Here is a 25,002-nt window from a genome sequence, read left to right as displayed (position 1 = left end):
TTGACATAGTTCGATGTAATTTATATTCAACAGTTATTTCAGTGTTGTGACGTATGTTGACATAGTTTGATGTAATTTATATTCAACAGTTATATCGGTGTTGTGACGTATGTTGACATAGTTTGCTGTAATTTATATTCAACAGTTATTTTGGTTTTGTGACATGTTGACATAGTTTGATGTAATTTATATTCAACAGTTATTACAGTGTTGTGACGTATGTTGACATAGTTTGATGTAATTTATATTCAACAGTTACTTCGGCATTGTGACGTATGTTGACATAGTTCGATGTAATTTATATTCAACAGTTATTACAGTGTTGTGATGTATGTTGACATAGTTCGATGTAATTTATATTCAACAGTTATTTCAGTGTTGTGACGTATGTTGACATAGTTTGATGTAATTTATATTCAACAGTTATTTCAGTGTTGCGACGTATGTTGACATAGTTTGCTGTAATTTATATTTAACAGTTATTACAGTGTTGCGATGTATGTTGACATAGTTTGATGTAATTTATATTTAACAGTTATTTCGGTGTTGTGACGTATGTTGACATAGTTCGCTGTAATTTATATTCAACAGTTATTTCAGCGTTGTGACGTATGTTGACATAGTTTGATGTAATTTATATTCAACAGTTATTACAGTGTTGCGATGTATGTTGACATAGTTTGATGTAATTTATATTTAACAGTTATTTCGGTGTTGTGACGTATGTTGACATAGTTCGCTGTAATTTATATTCAACAGTTATTTCGGCGTTGTGACGTATGTTGACATAGTTTGATGTAATTTATATTCAACAGTTATTACAGTGTTGTGACGTATGTTGACATAGTTCACTGTAATTTATATTCAACAGTTATTTCAGTGTTGCGACGTATGTTGACATAGTTTGCTGTAATTTATATTCAACAGTTATTACAGTGTTGTGACGTATGTTGACATAGTTCGATGTAATTTATATACAACAGTTATTACAGTGTTGTGACGTATGTTGACATAGTTTGATGTAATTTATATTCAACAGTTATTACAGTGTTGTGACGTATGTTGACATAGTTCGATGTAATTTATATACAACAGTTATTTCGGTGTTGTGACGTACGTTGACATAGTTCGATGTAATTTATATTCAACAGTTATTACAGTGTTGTGACGTATGTTGACATAGTTCGATGTAATTTATATTTAACAGTTATTACAGTGTTGTGACGTATGTTGACATAGTTTGATGTAATTTATATTCAACAGTTATTTCAGCGTTGTGACGTATGTTGACATAGTTCGATGTAATTTATATTCAACAGTTATTTCGGCATTGTGACGTATGATAAAGCCCAGGAATATAGTATAAGCTACGGAGGCCGAGATGACGTTGTGGTCGCTTGTCTCTTCCGTAAGGAAGGTTATATATTAGGGATGAAGTCTGTGTGTCTGTGTCTGTGTGTGTGTGTGTGTTTCCCTTGGATCTGCACTCTGCATTGGCTGGACAAACATGAGAAAAAATAAGACTGAGGCAGAGTATTTAAGTGATGCAAACTCACCAGAAAACAATTTTTTTCCCTTAGCCTTAAAATAGGTTTACAATGAGTACGGAGTTCACAAACAGGTGAAATATTTATCATTGTTTCAATTTCGTCAAATATGGACATATCATTTTCAAATTTCACACACTAATGCGCAGATGAATAAACAGAAATCGTGTCTTTTTAGACTTTCGATTAGAAGTTTAGGAAGTATTATATTGACCTTGAACCATCTCCTTTTTACCATGTTCTTTTCCAATTTCTCTCGATAACAAACTACCGCTGTTTGTTGCAAGGCTTGTACATTATCATTTATCGAGCTCTGTATCTCAGGATATAAATACACTCTCACATATTTATCAAATGTAATAATCTATCATTTATACCCAAATGTATGTGGTCAAAATATGGAAAATAGACCAAGCCTCGTCTAGCCTACGAAGAAAATTTCACGACAATGTATCAATAATGGTGACCTATACATTGACCTCTATATAATTAGTGTAGTGAGGGTGCGCCACTCAATAAAATCTTGACAATTTTCCTGTAGTGATTAAAGGAATGTGAAATAGTCTACATGCAACGAGTAGACAGACTGACTTGTAAACTCATGGTGGGACAGAAGGAAGTTCAACACGCATATGCCATATCCCGGGTATGTAGGGGATCACGAAAGCCGAGTGAAGTCGAGGATGGCAAACTTTCCTGTGTTGAGAATAGGAGGCGGGCATTTGAACAACATTTTTGACAACTAACTTTCATTGGGACTTGAAAAATCACAGATATATCGATGACAAATGGATAACATTTACCTACTTTGCATATCACTGCTGATTATCATGGTTATATGGATGACAAATGATAAAATTTTGAAATTTATAGGACAACTTCATCATATTTTTCAACTTGAAAAAATGAAGTGAAATAACATTGATCATGATCCAATTGTTTGTAACTCAATAAATTGTAAAAAAAAAAAAAAAACCCTTATAAATCAAACATACAGAGATAGTTGTTGTACTTCCAATTACAAATATCTTGCAATTTCATGATAAACAAACATACTTCAAAGACCAATGCTGTTTCACATTGGTTAGTCATGTTGGAAGACATGGAAAAATTTAGAAATCAAAATCCAAAATTTATACCTTTATGTTATCCATTTGGCTACACTGACGTCACTGATTTATTAGACTAATTCCGACATTATTATCAATACAGACCAAAAACACTGTATAATCTTTTCAGATAATATCATCTTAAATGCAATTGTACATTCAAACCTAAAACATCCAGTAGAAACCAATACTGTGACCAACACGATTCAATAATTCTGAATGGCTTAATGTGGTGACATAGTTAGTTCCAGAGTAGACTCTACTCAGATTGAAATGTGAAACAACATATGCCAAGACCTTGTTTGTAACTCAATAAAATCCAAAAGATTAATAAATTGTGTAAAATCTTCGTTATTATATGTACAATAACAAAGTTTTCTACAGATGTTTATATATAGCTTTTTTGCAATGTACTAAGTTACAAACGCAGACCTGGTCTATGTTGTTTTATGTTGCTTTTTTGCAATGTACTATGTTACAAACGCAGACCTGGTATATGTTGTTTTATGTTGCTTTTTCAAGTAGGACGCCATAATAAAATTGTTTTATAAATTAACACACTACCTATCGGTCAGAATGGCTCCGCTATTTTATTGTTGTTAGGGTTTTTCTTCTTTTTTCCTCTTCTGCCATTTTTTTGTCGAGCTAGAACTAGAAAACTGTTGCCCATAAACCTTTCAAACTTGGTAGGCTTATCGGGGACCATGAGTACTTGTGCACCTGACCTAGAAATTTCAGGCTGGTCATGTGACAAGGCTGCCATATTGGATTTTGTGAAAATGTTAAAATTATTTCTTCTCAAAACCAAGGGGTCCAGTTGGCTCGAAATTTGATACATAGTATGCATGTCCCCTACCCTTTTAATTTTGTCAATAAAATTGGTTTTTCCTTTAAAAATCTGTTTCTCCAGAACGAGCAGTCCACTTGGTGTGACCTTTTGTGTATAGCATCATCTAAGTGATGTCTTTCAAGTTTGCAAAAAGCATCGCAATCGGTTGCCCGCTATGGTGGCCATATTGGATTTGACGAAAATTTAAAAATGACAAATTGTCCAAAAGCACTGCACTGATTGACTTGCATTTTGGCAAATATAATCAACTACTTGACTACTTTAAAGTTTGTAAATGAGAAAAAATTTCAATGCGTAGTTTCATGGCAATCATTGATTTAAGAAATCCAGTGGCCAAAATGTTCTTCTCTGAAACCAGTGTATATATAACCTTACAATTTGGCAAACCGCTTGGGCCCCGCAATGCTGCTTGCAGCTTTAATTATTATTATTATTAAATAACACAAAAATATAGATTATTAATTGAAGGATGGAAATCACATTTGGAAATTACCCTTATATCTTTATTAATTTGTTTAATTTGTTTTTGTAACATGTTGAAGTGGTTCTGTTGTTCAGCTCTTCCACTATGCAGTTTTGTTTTAGATTTTCTAGCTCTGTTTCAGACATTGCACAAATTTGCAGGCTACTGCATATATTTAACAGGGTTCTCCGCAAGATTTGTTGATAGGATAATGGCTCATTAGAATAAAGTAGCATAAATATGCATAACATTAATATTCATGAGTCACTTAATGATAAAAATCAAAGTACATCATAACAACAAAGTAGTACACATGGCAAAAGGAAAGTTAAAGGACAATTTATTACCCATTCCAAACTTTAGATAACTTTAGATATCAATTTTTTTCAACCAGTGTTTTTGATTATTATTCTTAGGAAAGCTGAAATTATTTCAATCTAAATGTCCACAGATAAAGTAGACTTTTGAAATACTAAAAGTTTGTGCACAGCTGCATGCAGGCATCGTGTGCGAAACGTGAGACTTACTATACTTCACTATTGAGGACTCCAAAAACTTGTGCCAGTTTGTGTCACATCACAGCCGCCATATTGAAAAATCCATGCTCTTTCATCACAGTCATACAATATAACCGTACAATGTCAAACTGGAAACTGAAAGTGTTTTCAGAGTAAAATTGAACATGAAACTGATAATCAGAGATAATATCGGCACTTTATCGAAAGGTACATTAGTCTTTTAAACTCTTCCACGAAACTGAAGAATGCACATCGAATGTCTATTCACACATAGCCTTCATCATTCATGCAGGCATTGATTTGATGTCGTTAGTTAACACTTCATCTTTGTAAATAGTGAAGTATTTGTCATTCTTGTAATTAAAGATCATCTACATTGTTCTTTTCACAATGAGTTTTTTATGATTCATTGTTCATTTTTACATCAGTGAAGCTGCTATTGTGTAAGCAGCACTGATTTTGAGCTCACTGAATACGATCGCAGGATGTGGGAGTCCATGAAGGCATTGTGGGCCATGCTATTTTGGCCTGTGGTAGCTGTGGAGAACCCTGATGCCCGGGACACATATGGACTGCCTGAGCCAAATTTAGAGGTCTAATCGATATTAAAAGTCAATTTGTAAATAAACTAGAATGTTACAAACCATATATAACCTAAGTTATGATCATTCAAGTCTTCTTTTATTGTTTCAGGCTAAAACCTTTTGTTCACCTAGACCTCAGCACATTCTATCTGAACACCATCTTGTTTCCTGGAATGTACTATTCTGTAGATGGGGTGCAGAATTTGAATGTTTCAAACAGATACTTGTCGCTGAGGGCGCAAGATGCGTAGAATTCTGTAGCATATTACATTGCTTGTTATCTGCTGTCAATGGTGTCTTTTGAAAAGTAACTGTTTACTTCAGTCTAGTGGGCTGATTTCCAATATGGCATCTGTCAAAATGAGCATGCATCTAATTGACATATTTCATAAAATACACACAGAAATTCACAAAAAATAGAAAAGAACATGCACTGACTTGAAATTAACAAATCTCAGTAAGCTACCCTCTGTGCATCTACATTGCAGATATCAAAGCAATCTAACAAGTAGTATTTGAGAAGAAGTTCATTTTGTGGTGTAATAACTTTCAATTCAATTCAATATGGCCACATTAATTTATGTGTTCTAGAGTAGACTCTTACTAGAATGAGATTAACAAGTAACCTATAATATGACATCACTAATTTTACCACAAATCTCATTCAAATCAAAACTTGGAAATCCCATCTCATCATTTTGTCTAGTACTTACTGGATAACCCCGACTTATATTTCAAACATTTACAATTATGTGAAACCAAATTTAAAAAGTACAATAAATTTCTCAGTTTGGGCTAAAACTTTTCACTTACTTTAAAATCAGATTGTAATTAACTTTAATTTCCAAGATGGTGGGATGTAACACCAAAAGAAATTCTCTAAGATTTTGTCTTTTACTCAAAAGTTTACTCCAAGGTCTATGGGACTGTGATTGCCGTTCAACAAATCATGATCTCTTGTAGAGAAACATACTGCAGTACTTTCTAGGAAAATATAATGTATATACAGCACTTATCCAGAAACACATTTAGTACTATGCTGAGGGTCAATACAATGATATTTTTTAGAATACAGTACTTTCTATGAATCAATCATAAACAGTTTCAGGGATATCAGATTTGCAACCATTACTACAAATTTAACAAAACTTGGAAGTCTTCAAAAAAATTTGACAAATCAACCCAATAGATCTGTCAAATCAACCCAATAGATCTGTCAAATCAACCCAATAGATCTGTCAAATCAACCCAATAGATCTGTCAAATCAACCCGATAGATCTGTCAAATCAACCCGATAGATCTGTCAAATCAACCCGATAGATCTGTCAAATCAACCCAATAGATCTGTCAAATCAACCCAATAGATCTGTCAAATCAACCCGATAGATCTGTCAAATCAACCCGATAGATCTGTCAAATCAACCCGATAGATCTGTCAAATCAACCCGATAGATCTGTCAAATCAACCCAATAGATCTGTCAAATCAACCCAATAGATCTGTCAAATCAACCCGATAGATCTGTCAATCAACCCGATAGATCTGTCAATCAACCCGATAGATCTGTCAAATCAACCCAATAGATCTGTCAATCAACCCAATAGATCTGTCAATCAACCCGATAGATCTGTCAAATCAACCCGATAGATCTGTCAATCAACCCGATAGATCTGTCAAATCAACCCAATAGATCTGTCAATCAACCCAATAGATCTGTCAAATCAACCCAATAGATCTGTCAATCAACCCAATAGATCTGTCAATCAACCCAATAGATCTGTCAAATCAACCCAATAGATCTGTCAATCAACCCGATAGATCTGTCAAATCAACCCAATAGATCTGTCAATCAACCCAATAGATCTGTCAAATCAACCCGATAGATCTGTCAATCAACCCAATAGATCTGTCAAATCACTACTGGCTGTATTTTGTTTCACCTGTTCTGTTCCTCCTCCAGGTTGAATGTGTTGCCTTTGTTGTTGATTTTGTACTGCCATTTGATTCATTGACATCTTTTGTTTGCTTGCATGTGATGGTCCAAGTAAGTCATCAAATGCTGACAAATCTATATTACTTTGCTGTGACTGTGATGGTGCCACTGATGGAGTTGTAGGTCTTCCATACAGAGCAGACTGTTGTCCCATTCCCATTCCAACACCATAACCCATGCTGGAAGACGTCCCCATTCCAAATCCATGGGTTGTGGAGGTTGACATTCCAAATCCAGGGGTTGTGTATTGTGAAGTTGATACTGTGTTATGTGCAGGCATTCCACCCATACCCATACCAATTCCTGTAGCCATACCACCACTTGAACCTATACCCAATGTACTGTATGCACTTCCTGTAGACATCCCTTGGCCAGTATTTTGCATATTACTTGTATGTGCTGGTGTTTGAATGGATGATGTAGTACCTGTAGTATACATCAATGATGCTGCAGGTTGTGAATTCAAACCAGTCTTGCCTTGACTTCTGTCTTGTCTTGTATTAGTAGACATTAAAGTGTGTGTTAAATCTGTAGCCAATGGTTTCATGGTTTTAGGAACTTCATTTGGTGTCAGCGGTTTTTGACTTTTCAATCTTCGTTGCAGTTCTTGATCTTTTAGTAACTTTTGTTTTTCTTCTAGACTAAGTGAGACTTTTGTTGACTTACTAGGATCAGTGTTGTCAATGGGAGTACAAGCTCCATGTGAGGCAGCATTCAGCTTTTCAGGTTTACTTTGTATAAAACTACCCAATCCAAAACTTTTAAACATTTTGTCCATCTACAAAAAAGAAGGAAAAATTCATTCAATTTGTTACTTCTTCCTAAAAGAACAAATTTAAAAAAATACCACCAATGTAGCTGTAGCACAACTGTCGTTGGCTGTTGCTATGGGCAGGATCCTGTTGCTAGGCATATTTGCATACATTTTTGGAATCCTTATTAATTTCCCCACCCTTTCCAGTTTTCATCTCTGCAATATAAACCATCATTTTGCTGTTGCTATGGGTGCGGTCTTGTTGCTAGGCATATCTTTGCATACATTTTTTGAATATCTATACACTTACCTACCCATCCCTGTTAACTTTGTAATATGCATCATCATTTCATTGTTGCTAAGGGTGTGGCCATGGTTGCTAGGACCAATTGTGCCAAAATGTTTGTAACAATAAGTGCAGAATAACATCTTCAGAAACATCCCCACCAAGTTTCAAATCCCTTCACCATGCAGTTTCAAGATATCAATTTTTTGACCAAAATTGAGATTTTTAGACTTAATTTGCATATCACAGATGGGATCACGATGTTTTAACAATTCTTTTTTTAAACACCACTTAGAATGTTCCCACCAAATTCCAGCCCAATCTGCCTCATAGATTTGAAATTAAAGATTTTTGACTAAAGAGAAAGATTGTTATACCTTATTTGCATATCACTTATGGGATCATCATGTCACAAACAATTCTTAATCTAAACATCCCTAAGAATGTTCCCCTCAAAATTCAGAATGATCTGCCCAGTAGTTTTTTTTTACCCAAAATATACATTGGTGGTAAGATCATTTTGATTTGAACAATTTCCCAAGTAAATACCCACCAAATATCATGGCAATCGGTTCAGCGGTTTTTGACTTTAAGTTCTTTACACACACACACACACACACACACACACGCATGCATGCACACACACACACACACACACACACACACACACACACACACACACACACACACACACATACGCACAGACAGACTACTGAACCAGTTGTGCTAAAAAAGGAATCTTGATTTGTAAAAACGTAGTTTGATTTGGGTCATATAAGGACTGATACACATTTCAATTGCAGTCGACAAGACTCTTACAAACCTATCCAAAGCTTTTACTAACTTGATAAATACATTAGGGTATCATAATTGTACATTATTTGGGTTGGTCATTGTGGCATTTGAATGTACTGACTTCAGCTAAATTAGGCATCAAATTCTTCTCAAACCAAATTCTCAGTCTAAGCTTGTTGAGATATTGCACAAAATGTTCAAACAGCGAGTTTGGTAGTCGCGCGCACACACACACACACACACACACACACACACACACACACATACCCACAGCACGATGCCTATAGCACTACTGAACCTTATCAGTTCAGTTGTCCAAAAAGCAAATACACAATTATACATTACCACTGAATCTGAACTATTCTGATTCTGTCCTTTGTTGTTTAACTGGTCCAAGAAATCCTGTTGTTTCTCACTTTTATCACCATTTGCTGCAAAATCCAGAGCACCTCTGTAATACAAATTACATGGTATTAATTGTTAACAATAGACCACCTCTGAAATACAAATTACATGGTATTAATTGTTAACAATAGAGCACCTCTGTAATACAAATTACATGGTATTAATTGTTAACAATAGAGCACCTCTGAAATACAAATTACATGGTATTAATTGTTAACAATAGACCACCTCTGTAATACAAATTACATGGTATTAATTGTTAACAAAAGAGCACCTCTGTAATACAAATTACATGGTATTAATTGTTAACAAAAGAGCACCTCTGTAATACAAATTACATGGTATTAATTGTTAACAAAAGACCACCTCTGTAATACAAATTACATGGTATTAATTGTTAACAATAGAGCACCTCTGTAATACAAAGTACATTGTATTCATTGTTAACAATAGAGCACCTCTGAAATACAAATCACATGATGGTATTAATTGTTAACAATAGACCACCTCTGTAATACAAAGTACATGGTATTAATTGTTAACAATAGAGCACCTCTGAAATACAAATCACATGGTATTAATTGTTAACAATAGAGCACCTCTGAAATACAAATCACATGGTATTAAATGTTAACAATAGAGCACCTCTGAAATACAAAGTACATGGTATTAATTGTTAACAATAGAGCACCTCTGAAATACAAATCACATGGTATTCATTGTTAACAATAGAGCACCTCTGAAATACAAATCACATGATGGTATTAATTGTTAACAATAGACCACCTCTGTAATACAAAGTACATGGTATTAATTGTTAACAATAGAGCACCTCTGAAATACAAATCACATGGTATTAATTGTTAACAATAGAGCACCTCTGAAATACAAATCACATGGTATTAATTGTTAACAATAGACCACCTCTGTAATACAAAGTACATGGTATTAATTGTTAACAATAGAGCACCTCTGAAATACAAATCACATGGTATTAATTGTTAACAATAGAGCACCTCTGAAATACAAATCACATGGTATTAAATGTTAACAATAGAGCACCTCTGAAATACAAATCACATGATGGTATTAATTGTTAACAATAGACCACCTCTGTAATACAAAGTACATGGTATTAATTGTTAACAATAGACCACCTCTGAAATACAAAGTACATGGTATTAATTGTTAACAATAGAGCACCTCTGAAATACAAATCACATGATGGTATTAATTGTTAACAATAGACCACCTCTGTAATACAAATTACATGGTATTAATTGTTAACAATAGACCACCTCTGAAATACAAATCACATGGTATTAATTGTTAACAACAGACCACCTCTGAAATACAAAGTACATGGTATTAATTGTTAACAATAGAGCACCTCTGAAATACAAATCACATGGTATTAATTGTTAACAATAGACCACCTCTGAAATACAAAGTACATTGTATTCATTGTTAACAATAGAGCACCTCTGAAATACAAATTACATGGTATTAAAATGTTAACAAGAGAGCACCTCTGAAATACAAAGTACATGGTATTAATTGTTAACAATAGACCACCTCTGTAATACAAATTACATGGTATTAATTGTTAACAATAGAGCACCTCTGAAATACAAAGTACATGGTATTAATTGTTAACAATAGACCACCTCTGAAATACAAATTACATGGTATTAATTGTTAACAATAGAGCACCTCTGTAATACAAAGTACATGGTATTAAAATGTTAACAAGAGAGCACCTCTGAAATACAAATTACATGGTATTAATTGTTAACAATAGACCACCTCTGAAATACAAATTACATGGTATTAATTGTTAACAATAGAGCACCTCTGAAATACAAAGTACATGGTATTAATTGTTAACAATAGAGCACCTCTGAAATACAAATTACATGGTATTAAAATGTTAACAATAGACCACCTCTGAAATACAAATTACATGGTATTAATTGTTAACAATAGACCACCTCTGAAATACAAAGTACATGGTATTAATTGTTAACAATAGAGCACCTCTGAAATACAAATTACATGGTATTAATTGTTAACAATAGAGCACCTCTGAAATACAAATTACATGGTATTAATTGTTAACAATAGAGCACCTCTGAAATACAAATTACATGGTATTAATTGTTAACAATAGAGCACCTCTGTAATACAAATTACATGGTATTAATTGTTAACAATAGAGCACCTCTGAAATACAAAGTACATGGTATTAATTGTTAACAATAGAGCACCTCTGCATGAAATACAAATTACATGGTATTAAAATGTTAACAAAAGAGCACCTCTGTAATACAAAGTACATGGTATTAATTGTTAACAATAGACCACCTCTGAAATACAAATTACATGGTATTAAAATGTTAACAAAAGAGCACCTCTGTAATACAAAGTAAATGGTATTAATTGTTAACAATAGAGCACCTCTGAAATACAAATTACATGGTATTAATTGTTAACAATAGACCACCTCTGTAATACAAAGTACATGGTATTAAAATGTTAACAAGAGAGCACCTCTGTAATACAAAGTACATGGTATTAAAATGTTAACAAAAGAGCACCTCTGTAATACAAAGTAAATGGTATTAATTGTTAACAATAGAGCACCTCTGAAATACAAATTACATGGTATTAATTGTTAACAATAGAGCACCTCTGAAATACAAATTACATGGTATTAATTGTTAACAATAGACCACCTCTGTAATACAAATTACATGGTATTAATTGTTAACAAAAGAGCACCTCTGTAATACAAATTACATGGTATTAATTGTTAACAAAAGAGCACCTCTGTAATACAAATTACATGGTATTAATTGTTAACAATAGACCACCTCTGTAATACAAATTACATGGTATTAATTGTTAACAAAAGAGCACCTCTGTAATACAAATTACATGGTATTAATTGTTAACAAAAGACCACCTCTGTAATACAAATTACATGGTATTAATTGTTAACAATAGAGCACCTCTGTAATACAAAGTACATTGTATTCATTGTTAACAATAGAGCACCTCTGAAATACAAATCACATGATGGTATTAATTGTTAACAATAGACCACCTCTGTAATACAAAGTACATGGTATTAATTGTTAACAATAGAGCACCTCTGAAATACAAATCACATGGTATTAATTGTTAACAATAGACCACCTCTGAAATACAAATCACATGGTATTAAATGTTAACAATAGAGCACCTCTGAAATACAAATCACATGATGGTATTAATTGTTAACAATAGACCACCTCTGTAATACAAAGTACATGGTATTAATTGTTAACAATAGACCACCTCTGAAATACAAAGTACATGGTATTAATTGTTAACAATAGAGCACCTCTGAAATACAAATCACATGATGGTATTAATTGTTAACAATAGACCACCTCTGTAATACAAATTACATGGTATTAATTGTTAACAATAGACCACCTCTGAAATACAAATCACATGGTATTAATTGTTAACAATAGACCACCTCTGAAATACAAAGTACATGGTATTAATTGTTAACAATAGAGCACCTCTGAAATACAAATCACATGGTATTAATTGTTAACAATAGACCACCTCTGAAATACAAAGTACATTGTATTCATTGTTAACAATAGAGCACCTCTGAAATACAAATTACATGGTATTAAAATGTTAACAAGAGAGCACCTCTGAAATACAAAGTACATGGTATTAATTGTTAACAATAGACCACCTCTGTAATACAAATTACATGGTATTAATTGTTAACAATAGAGCACCTCTGAAATACAAAGTACATGGTATTAATTGTTAACAATAGACCACCTCTGAAATACAAATTACATGGTATTAATTGTTAACAATAGAGCACCTCTGAAATACAAATTACATGGTATTAAAATGTTAACAATAGACCACCTCTGAAATACAAATTACATGGTATTAATTGTTAACAATAGACCACCTCTGAAATACAAAGTACATGGTATTAATTGTTAGCAATAGAGCACCTCTGAAATACAAATTACATGGTATTAATTGTTAACAATAGAGCACCTCTGAAATACAAATTACATGGTATTAATTGTTAACAATAGAGCACCTCTGAAATACAAATTACATGGTATTAATTGTTAACAATAGAGCACCTCTGTAATACAAATTACATGGTATTAATTGTTAACAATAGAGCACCTCTGAAATACAAAGTACATGGTATTAATTGTTAACAATAGAGCACCTCTGCATGAAATACAAATTACATGGTATTAAAATGTTAACAAAAGAGCACCTCTGTAATACAAAGTACATGGTATTAATTGTTAACAATAGACCACCTCTGAAATACAAATTACATGGTATTAAAATGTTAACAAAAGAGCACCTCTGTAATACAAAGTAAATGGTATTAATTGTTAACAATAGAGCACCTCTGAAATACAAATTACATGGTATTAATTGTTAACAATAGACCACCTCTGTAATACAAAGTACATGGTATTAAAATGTTAACAAGAGAGCACCTCTGTAATACAAAGTACATGGTATTAAAATGTTAACAAAAGAGCACCTCTGTAATACAAAGTAAATGGTATTAATTGTTAACAATAGAGCACCTCTGAAATACAAATTACATGGTATTAATTGTTAACAATAGACCACCTCTGTAATACAAAGTACATGGTATTAAAATGTTAACAAAAGAGCACCTCTGTAATACAAAGTAAATGGTATTAATTGTTAACAATAGAGCACCTCTGAAATACAAATTACATGGTATTAATTGTTAACAATAGACCACCTCTGAAATACAAATTACATGGTATTAATTGTTAACAATAGACCACCTCTGTAATACAAAGTACATGGTATTAAAATGTTAACAAGAGAGCACCTCTGAAATACAAAGTACATGGTATTAATTGTTAACAATAGAGCACCTCTGTAATACAAAGTACATGGTATTAAAATGTTAACAAGAGAGCACCTCTGAAATACAAAGTACATGGTATTAATTGTTAACAAAAGACCACCTCTGAAATACAAATTACATGGTATTAAAATGTTAACAAAAGAGCACCTCTGTAATACAAAGTAAATGGTATTAATTGTTAACAATAGAGCACCTCTGTAATACAAAGTACATGGTATTAATTGTTAACAATAGACCACCTCTGAAATACAAATTACATGGTATTAATTGTTAACAATAGACCACCTCTGAAATACAAATTACATGGTATTAATTGTTAACAAAAGAGCACCTCTGAAATACAAATTACATGGTATTAATTGTTAACAATAGACCACCTCTGAAATACAAATTACATGGTATTAATTGTTAACAATAGAGCACCTCTGTAATACAAATTACATGGTATTAATTGTTAACAATAGACCACCTCTGAAATACAAATTACATGGTATTAATTGTTAACAAAAGAGCACCTCTGAAATACAAATTACATGGTATTAATTGTTAACAATAGACCACCTCTGAAATACAAATTACATGGTATTAATTGTTAACAATAGAGCACCTCTGTAATACAAATTACATGGTATTAATTGTTAACAATAGAGCACCTCTGAAATACAAATTACATGGTATTAATTGTTAACAATAGAGCACCTCTGAAATACAAAGTACATTGTATTCATTGTTAACAATAGAGCACCTCTGAAATACAAAGTACATTGTATTCATTGTTAACAATAGAGCACCTCTGAAATACAAAGTACATTGTATTCAATGTTAACAATAGAGCACCTCTGAAATACAAAGTACATGGTATTAATTGTTAACAATAGAGCACCTCTGAAATACAAATTACATGGTATTAATTGTTAACAATAGAGCACCTCTGAAATACAAAGTACATTGTATTCATTGTTAACAATAGAGCACCTCTGAAATACAAAGTACATTGTATTCATTGTTAACAATAGAGCACCTCTGAAATACAAAGTACATGGTATTAATTGTTAACAATAGAGCACCTCTGAAATACAAAGTACATTGTATTCAATGTTAACAATAGAGCACCTCTGAAATACAAATTACATGGTATTCATTAACAGTAGATGGACTGCATAACAATAGAGACAGAATGATGTAAGTATATATCCACATCATATTAACTATCATTATAATAACATTCTACTCGTGGAACTGTCAATCACAATATGTATCAAGGTTATTTGGTACAGACAGAATGTTACAATGTAACACTAGCAAACATGGTTTATTAGGTACAGACTGAATGTTACAATGTAACACTCACATGACATGGTTAATTTGGTACAGACTGAATGTTACAATGTAACACTCACATGTAGACATGGTTAATTTGGTACAGACTGAATGTTACAATGTAATGTTACACTCACAGACATGGTTTATTAGGTACAGACTGAATGTTACAATATGTAACACTCACATGACATGGTTAATTTGGTACAGACTGAATGTTACAATGTAACACTCACATACATGGTTAATTTGGTACAGACTGAATGTTACAATGTAACACTCACAGACATGGTTTATTAGGTACAGACAGAATGTTACAATGTAACACTCACAGACATGGTTTATTAGGTACAGACTGAATGTTACAATGTAACACTCACAGACATAGTTTATTAGGTACAGACTGACTTTACAATGTAACACTCACAGACATAGTTTATTAGGTACAGACTGACTTTACAATGTAACACTCACAGACATGGTTTATTTGGTACAGACTGAATGTTACAATGTAACACTCACAGACATGGTTAATTTGGTACAGACTGAATGTTACAATGTAATACTCACAGACATGGTTTATTTGGTACAGACTGACTTTACAATGTAACACTCACAGACATAGTTTATTTGGTACAGACTGACTTTACAATGTAACACTCACAGACATGGTTTATTTGGTACAGACTGAATGTTACAATGTAACACTCACATACATGGTTTATTTGGTACAGACTGAATGCTACAATGTAACACTCACAGACATGGTTTATTTGGTACAGACAGAATGTTACAATGTAACACTCACAGACATGGTTTATTTGGTAAAGACAGAATGTTACAATGTAACACTCACATGACATGGTTAATTTGGTACAGACTGAATGTTACAATGTAATACTCACATGACATGGTTAATTTGGTACAGAGTGAATGTTACAATGTAACACTCATAGACATGGTTTGTTTGGTACAGACTGAATGTTACAATGTAACACTCACAGACATGGTTAATATGGTATAGACTGAATGTTACAATGTAACACTCACAGACATGGTTAATTTGGTACAGACAGAATGTTACAATGTAACACTCACATACATGGTTAATTTGGTAGAGTGATTGTTACAATGTAACACTCACATACATGGTTTATTAGGTACAGACTGAATATTACAATATGTAACACTCACATACATGGTTTATTAGGTACAGACTGACTTTACAATGTAACACTCACATACATGGTTAATTTGGTACAGACAGAATGTTACAATGTAACACTCATAGACATGGTTTATTTGGTACAGACTGAATGTTACAATGTAACACTCATCGACATGGTTTGTTTGGTGGAGACTGAATGTTACAATGTAACACTCACAGACATGGTTAATTAGGTACAGACTGAATGTTACAATGTAACACTCACAGACATGGTTTATTTGGTACAGACAGAATGTTACAATGTAACACTCACTTGTAGACATGGTTAATTTGGTACAGACTGAATGTTACAATGTAACACTCACAGACATGGTTTATTAGGTACAGACTGAATGTTACAATCTAACACTCACAGACATGGTTTATTTGGTACAGACTGAATGTTACAATGTAACACTCACAGACATGGTTTATTAGGTACAGACTGAATGTTACAATGTAACACTCACAGACATGGTTTATTAGGTACAGACTGAATGTTACAATGTAACACTCACAGACATGGTTAATTTGGTACAGACTGAATGTTACAATGTAACACTCACAGACATGGTTTATTTGGTACAGACAGAATGTTACAATGTAACACTCACAGACATGGTTTATTAGGTACAGACTGAATGTTACAATGTAACACTCACAGACATGGTTAATTTGGTACAGACTGAATGTTACAATGTAACACTCACAGACATGGTTTATTTGGTACAGACAGAATGTTACAATGTAACACTCACAGACATGGTTTATTAGGTACAGACTGAATGTTACAATGTAACACTCACAGACATGGTTTATTAGGTACAGACTGAATATTACAATGTAACACTCACAGACATGGGTAATTTGGTACAGACTGAATGTTACAATGTAACACTCATAGACATGGTTTATTTGGTACAGACAGAATGTTACAATGTAACACTCACTTGTAGACATGGTTAATTTGGTACAGACTGAATGTTACAATCTAACACTCACATGACATGGTTAATTTGGTACAGACAGAATGTTACAATGTAACACTCACATGTAGACATGGTTAATTTGGTACAGACTGAATGTTACAATGTAACACTCACAGACATGGTTTATTTGGTACAGACTGAATGTTACAATGTATCACTTACAGACATGGTTTATTTGGTACAGACTGAATGTTACAATGTAACACTCACAGACATGGTTTATTTGGTACAGACAGAATGTTACAATGTAACACTTACATGTAGACATGGTTAATTTGGTACAGACTGAATGTTACAATGTAACACTCACAGACATGGTTAATTTGGTACAGACTGAATGTTACAATGTAACACTCACAGACATGGTTTATTTGGTACAGACTGAATGTTACAATGTAACACTCACAGACATGGTTTATTAGGTACAGACAGAATGTTACTATGTAACACTCACAGACATGGTTTATTAGGTACAGACTGAATGTTACAATGTAACACTCACATACATGGTTTATTAGGTACAGACTGAATGTTACAATGTAACACTCACAGACATGGTTAATTTGGTACAGACAGAATGTTACAATGTAACACTCACATACATGGTTTATTTGGTACAGACTGAATGTTACAATGTAACACTCACATACATGGTTTATTAGGTACAGACTGAATGTTACAATGTAACACTCACATGACATGGTTAATTTGGTACAGACTGAATGTTACAATGTAACACTCATAGACATGGTTTATTAGGTACAGACTGAATGTTACAATGTATTACACTCACAGACATGGTTTATTAGGTACAGACAGAATGTTACTATGTAACACTCACAGACATGGTTTATTAGGTACAGACTGAATGTTACAATGTAACACTCACATACATGGTTTATTAGGTACAGACTGAATGTTACAATGTAACACTCACAGACATGGTTAATTTGGTACAGACAGAATGTTACAATGTAACACTCACATACATGGTTTATTTGGTACAGACAGAATGTTACAATGTAACACTCACATGTAGACATGGTTAATTTGGTACAGACTGAATGTTACAATCTAACACTCACATGACATGGTTAATTTGGTACAGACAGAATGTTACAATGTAACACTCACAGACATGGTTTATTAGATACAGACTGAATGTTACAATGTAACACTCACAGACATGGTTTATTAGATACAGACTGAATGTTACAATGTAACACTCACAGACATGGTTTATTAGGTACAGACTGAATGTTACAATGTAACACTCACAGACATGGTTTATTAGGTACAGACTGAATGTTACAATGTAACACTCACAGACATGGTTTATTAGATACAGACTGAATGTTACAATGTAACACTCACATGACATGGTTAATTTGGTACAGACTGAATGTTACAATGTAACACTCATAGACATGGTTTATTAGGTACAGACTGAATGTTGCAATGTAACACTCACAGACATGGTTTGTTTGGTGGAGACTGAATGTTACAATGTAACACTCACATACATGGTTAATTTGGTACAGACTGAATGTTACAATGTAACACTCATAGACATGGTTTATTAGGTACAGACTGAATGTTGCAATGTAACACTCACAGACATGGTTTGTTTGGTGGAGACTGAATGTTACAATGTAACACTCACATACATGGTTTATTAGGTACAGACTGAATGTTACAATGTAACACTCACAGACATGGTTTATTAGGTACAGACTGATCAATTGTTACAATGTAATACTCACAGACATGGTTAATTTGGTACAGACTGAATGTTACAATGTAACACTCACAGACATGGTTTATTAGGTACAGACTGAATGTTACAATGTAACAATCACAGACATGGTTTATTAGGTACAGACTGAATGTTACAATGTAACACTCACAGACATGGTTTATTAGGTACAGACAGAATGTTACAATGTAACACTCACAGACATGGTTTATTAGGTACAGACTGAATGTTACAATGTAACACTCACAGACATGGTTTGTTTGGTGGAGACTGAATGTTACAATGTAACACTCACAGACATGGTTTATTAGGTACAGACTGAATGTTACAATGTAACACTCACAGACATGGTTAATTTGGTACAGACTGAATGTTACAATGTAATACTCACAGACATGGTTTATTAGGTACAGACTGAATGTTACAATGTAACACTCACAGACATGGTTTATTAGGTACAGACTGAATGTTACAATGTAACACTCACAGACATGGTTTATTAGGTACAGACTGAATGTTACAATGTAACACTCACAGACATGGTTAATTTGGTACAGACAGAATGTTACAATGTAACACTCACATACATGGTTTATTTGGTACAGACAGAATGTTACAATGTAACACTCACATGTAGACATGGTTAATTTGGTACAGACTGAATGTTACAATCTAACACTCACATGACATGGTTAATTTGGTACAGACAGAATGTTACAATGTAACACTCACAGACATGGTTTATTAGATACAGACTGAATGTTACAATGTAACACTCATAGACATGGTTTATTAGGTACAGACTGAATGTTACAATCTAACACTCACAGACATGGTTTATTAGGTACAGACAGAATGTTACTATGTAACACTCACAGACATGGTTTATTAGGTACAGACAGAATGTTACTATGTAACACTCACAGACATGGTTTATTAGGTACAGACTGAATGTTACAATGTAACACTCACATATATGGTTTATTAGGTACAGACTGAATGTTACAATGTAACACTCACAGACATGGTTAATTTGGTACAGACAGAATGTTACAATGTAACACTCACATACATGGTTTATTTGGTACAGACAGAATGTTACAATGTAACACTCACATGTAGACATGGTTAATTTGGTACAGACTGAATGTTACAATCTAACACTCACATGACATGGTTAATTTGGTACAGACAGAATGTTACAATGTAACACTCACAGACATGGTTTATTAGATACAGACTGAATGTTACAATGTAACACTCACAGACATGGTTTATTAGATACAGACTGAATGTTACAATGTAACACTCACAGACATGGTTTATTAGGTACAGACTGAATGTTACAATGTAACACTCACAGACATGGTTTATTAGGTACAGACTGAATGTTACAATGTAACACTCACAGACATGGTTTATTAGATACAGACTGAATGTTACAATGTAACACTCACATGACATGGTTAATTTGGTACAGACTGAATGTTACAATGTAACACTCATAGACATGGTTTATTAGGTACAGACTGAATGTTGCAATGTAACACTCACAGACATGGTTTATTAGGTACAGACAGAATGTTACTATGTAACACTCACAGACATGGTTTATTAGGTACAGACTGAATGTTACAATGTAACACTCACATACATGGTTTATTAGGTACAGACTGAATGTTACAATGTAACACTCACAGACATGGTTAATTTGGTACAGACAGAATGTTACAATGTAACACTCACATACATGGTTTATTTGGTACAGACAGAATGTTACAATGTAACACTCACATGTAGACATGGTTAATTTGGTACAGACTGAATGTTACAATCTAACACTCACATGACATGGTTAATTTGGTACAGACAGAATGTTACAATGTAACACTCACAGACATGGTTTATTAGATACAGACTGAATGTTACAATGTAACACTCACAGACATGGTTTATTAGATACAGACTGAATGTTACAATGTAACACTCACAGACATGGTTTATTAGGTACAGACTGAATGTTACAATGTAACACTCACAGACATGGTTTATTAGGTACAGACTGAATGTTACAATGTAACACTCACAGACATGGTTTATTAGATACAGACTGAATGTTACAATGTAACACTCACATGACATGGTTAATTTGGTACAGACTGAATGTTACAATGTAACACTCATAGACATGGTTTATTAGGTACAGACTGAATGTTGCAATGTAACACTCACAGACATGGTTTGTTTGGTGGAGACTGAATGTTACAATGTAATACTCACATACATGGTTAATTTGGTACAGACTGAATGTTACAATGTAACACTCATAGACATGGTTTATTAGGTACAGACTGAATGTTGCAATGTAACACTCACAGACATGGTTTGTTTGGTGGAGACTGAATGTTACAATGTAACACTCACATACATGGTTTATTAGGTACGGACTGAATGTTACAATGTAACACTCACAGACATGGTTTATTAGGTACAGACATATGGTTTGTTTGGTGGAGACAGCATTTTGAATAACGTCTGAGATGTTGTGTTTGTTGTCTGGGATATAAAACACTGAAAAGATAACATGCTGGATGAGCTGGCAGGTGTCTGTTACCATAGCTACCTGGGGAGAACCTGGCCTAAGCTTGGCAGACATAGCTAGGTAATTAATTTGTATTCAAAATGAGCTGAATGTATAGTATTCAGGTTGGGGTAATTGAACAAGGGGAAATGGCCATTGTGGTTGTGCTGAGTAACCAAAGAAGATTTACAGAACAGCTTGATACATATAAGCTGTATTAAAGCTGCAGGAACAACAAATGAATAATGACATTAGTACGAAAGCCTATTAGAACTTCACACTTCGTACTTCGCACTTCGCACTTCACACTTCACACTACTTACTTCTAACTTTATTTGCACGCAATGCATCATGGGCATTGCATTAGTGTCAAAATGGCGTCATCATCCATGGCCACAGAGCCAGAGCTCGAGCTTCAACAGGTAAGTTCAGTTCTTACTTCATTAGAAAACCATGTTATCGTAATATGTAAACGATTTACAGATACTTAAACCAGAATAGTGTGTCTAGCTGTTTGCATGTCCCCAGATGAGAAATCGAGTAACTTTAATCATAGTTCCACACCACGCGGACATTTTTGGTGTGACCAGTGATCGAGAGTCAGACGAACGGAAGTGATTTGATAGTTATCAGAGTAATACTAGGTGTACTGTACTGTTCTGTGCTGAACTTTGAACAGTATTCTACTTCGTGGTTGTCCTACTTTGATATCATTTTGCAAAGAGAAAACATTATCATCTTGAAATGGAGGATGTACAGATTTTAAGACCATTGATTATCTCATCTTGTGTCTGCCTTGACGTATGACGTACATGAGTTGTAGCATTCGTTGCGTCACATTTACGTGATATAACCCTTTTTTTATAGTATTGCCGGTGATGTGATTTGTGTATCAGAATATTTTGCCACTCGTCAAAGCAGAGTATTTAATGTTTGACTCGGGAACGGCACAGTTTGTTTGGTAATTATGATGTGTGAGATAGTTTGACTCTGCTTAGGATATATACTATCTAATGTATGCTATGTAATGATAACAGAGTAGTTTTGAAAAGTTTGCATTAAATCAGGATGGATTTACACCTGATACTTCAAAATTTGAACTTTACAATTCACAGTTCATTCTTCATACTTCCCACTTCCCACTTCATACTTCACACTTCACACTTCACACTTCATACTTCACACTTCATACTTCCCACTTCATACTTCCCACTTCACACTTCATACTTCCCACTTCATACTTCCCACTTCACACTTCATACTTCCCACTTCATACTTCCCACTTCCCACTTCATACTTCCCACTTCCCACTTCATACTTCAGATTTCACATAGGTTGTATCCATCACATGTTCAGATATACTAACTTGTCCCCTATTTATTGCCTGTTTTACTCAATAGATTTATGCAATTTAATTCTCCTGTTCACACTTGTAGTCAAACTCAGTTCAACCTTAGTCATCTTCATACTATAAATAATACCACGAGAATTATGCATATTGAATTCTCATCTGTTTTTTGTTGGTGTGCTTATTCAACAGTCCTTGACTCAATCAACTGGTGCACGAAAGAAAGTTCCATGTACCAAAATCCAAGAAGGATGGTTGCATGCTGAAAGTGGCCAAGGATATAAACAAGTGCGCATGAAAGATGGAGGTGGCACGAGATGTATTCAGTTAAATCCAACGGAGTCTATAACCGTGGAACAAATTAAAGCAGAGTCACTGAAACTATTTTGTAGAGGGATTGAGAAGTATGGGAAAATAGAAGAAATGAAAATGCAAATTGGCAACTTTGCAAGAGTAGTAATAGAACAGTTTACAAACTTAAAAGGTGAAGCATGTGATTATCAAGAGTATTTAAGATGTCACGGTTTGTTTCCGAGTAAGTGTAAACTATACCTTATGACCAGTTATCAGGAAAATGAGGATGAAATGGATGAAACTGCTCCAAAGGATGACAATAGTAACCATTCAGTGAAAGTTAGTGAAGTGATGGATAGTGAAATGGCACCAAAGGATGACAATAGTAACCATTCAGTGAAAGTTAGTGAAGTGATGGATAGTGAAATGGCACCAAAGGATGACAATAGTAACCATTCAGTGAATGTTAGTGAAGTGATGGATAGTGAAATGGCACCAAAGGATGACAATAGTAACCATTCAGTGAAAGTTAGTGAAGTGATGGATAGTGAAATGGCACCAAAGGATGACAATAGTAACCATTCAGTGAATGTTAGTGAAGTGATGGATAGTGAAATGGCAACACATGGTGAGAGTCAACCATTTGGCAGTGGTAGCCATGACAAAAAAAATCACCAGAGCCTAGTAACACTCACACTGACAGTTAACAGAACTCAGAAGTCTTGAATCATGCAGAGTTAAAAATGTTTAATTTAGTCTTTGTTCATAAACCTTGTGTTATATCAAGTTCCACTCTCCAACTTTCAGTGTGACTTCTTGATAGGTATTAAAACACTTTTTTATTTATTTTTGATATTTGCTGTAATCAGTGCAATGGGAAGCAATTTGTACAAGGAACCACTAGTTTTGAAGTGCTGGCTCTAGCTGTCATAATCATGAATAAGTTTTGAAAGGTTGTTAACCGGTACCTGGTAAATTACAGATAATGAGATCCAACCCATTGATATTCATTATATTTTGTATGTTGAATAGTTATATTTGAATAGTTTGAATAATTGTAATTTGTTCCAAATTACCGAAAACCTACAATCCTTGAAGGCACATACATGATAACTGATGCATGTAGTGTGTAACAGAATAAAGAATATGGACAGTTGTCAAAAACTTGTCATGCTGAACCAGAAGTAAGTTAATAATGTTATGCCTGCATAGATATATCTTTGAGTTATCTTAGAGTGATGCATTT

At 33.7% G+C, this 25,002-nt stretch overlaps 1 protein-coding gene across 1 annotated transcript in view; it reads right to left on the bottom strand.

Annotated features, from left to right (window-relative positions):
• Positions 1–6,613: 6,613 nt before the first annotated feature.
• The window catches only part of LOC144448303 (SCY1-like protein 2), a 153,696-nt gene continuing 135,307 nt past the window's right edge, over positions 6,614–25,002 (bottom strand). The window contains exons 15-16 of the mRNA XM_078138490.1: positions 9,245–9,350; positions 6,614–7,842 (exon numbers count right to left, since the gene is read on the bottom strand). Coding sequence (XP_077994616.1) covers positions 6,964–7,842; positions 9,245–9,350 — 985 coding nt within the window. The 3' untranslated portion in view covers positions 6,614–6,963. The remainder of the gene's footprint in view (positions 7,843–9,244; positions 9,351–25,002) is intronic.

The sequence above is a fragment of the Glandiceps talaboti genome, chromosome 17 (genome assembly GCF_964340395.1).
Source record: "Glandiceps talaboti chromosome 17, keGlaTala1.1, whole genome shotgun sequence".
Taxonomy (NCBI): domain Eukaryota; kingdom Metazoa; phylum Hemichordata; class Enteropneusta; family Spengelidae; genus Glandiceps; species Glandiceps talaboti.
This window is presented reverse-complemented; position numbering and strand designations above follow the sequence as displayed.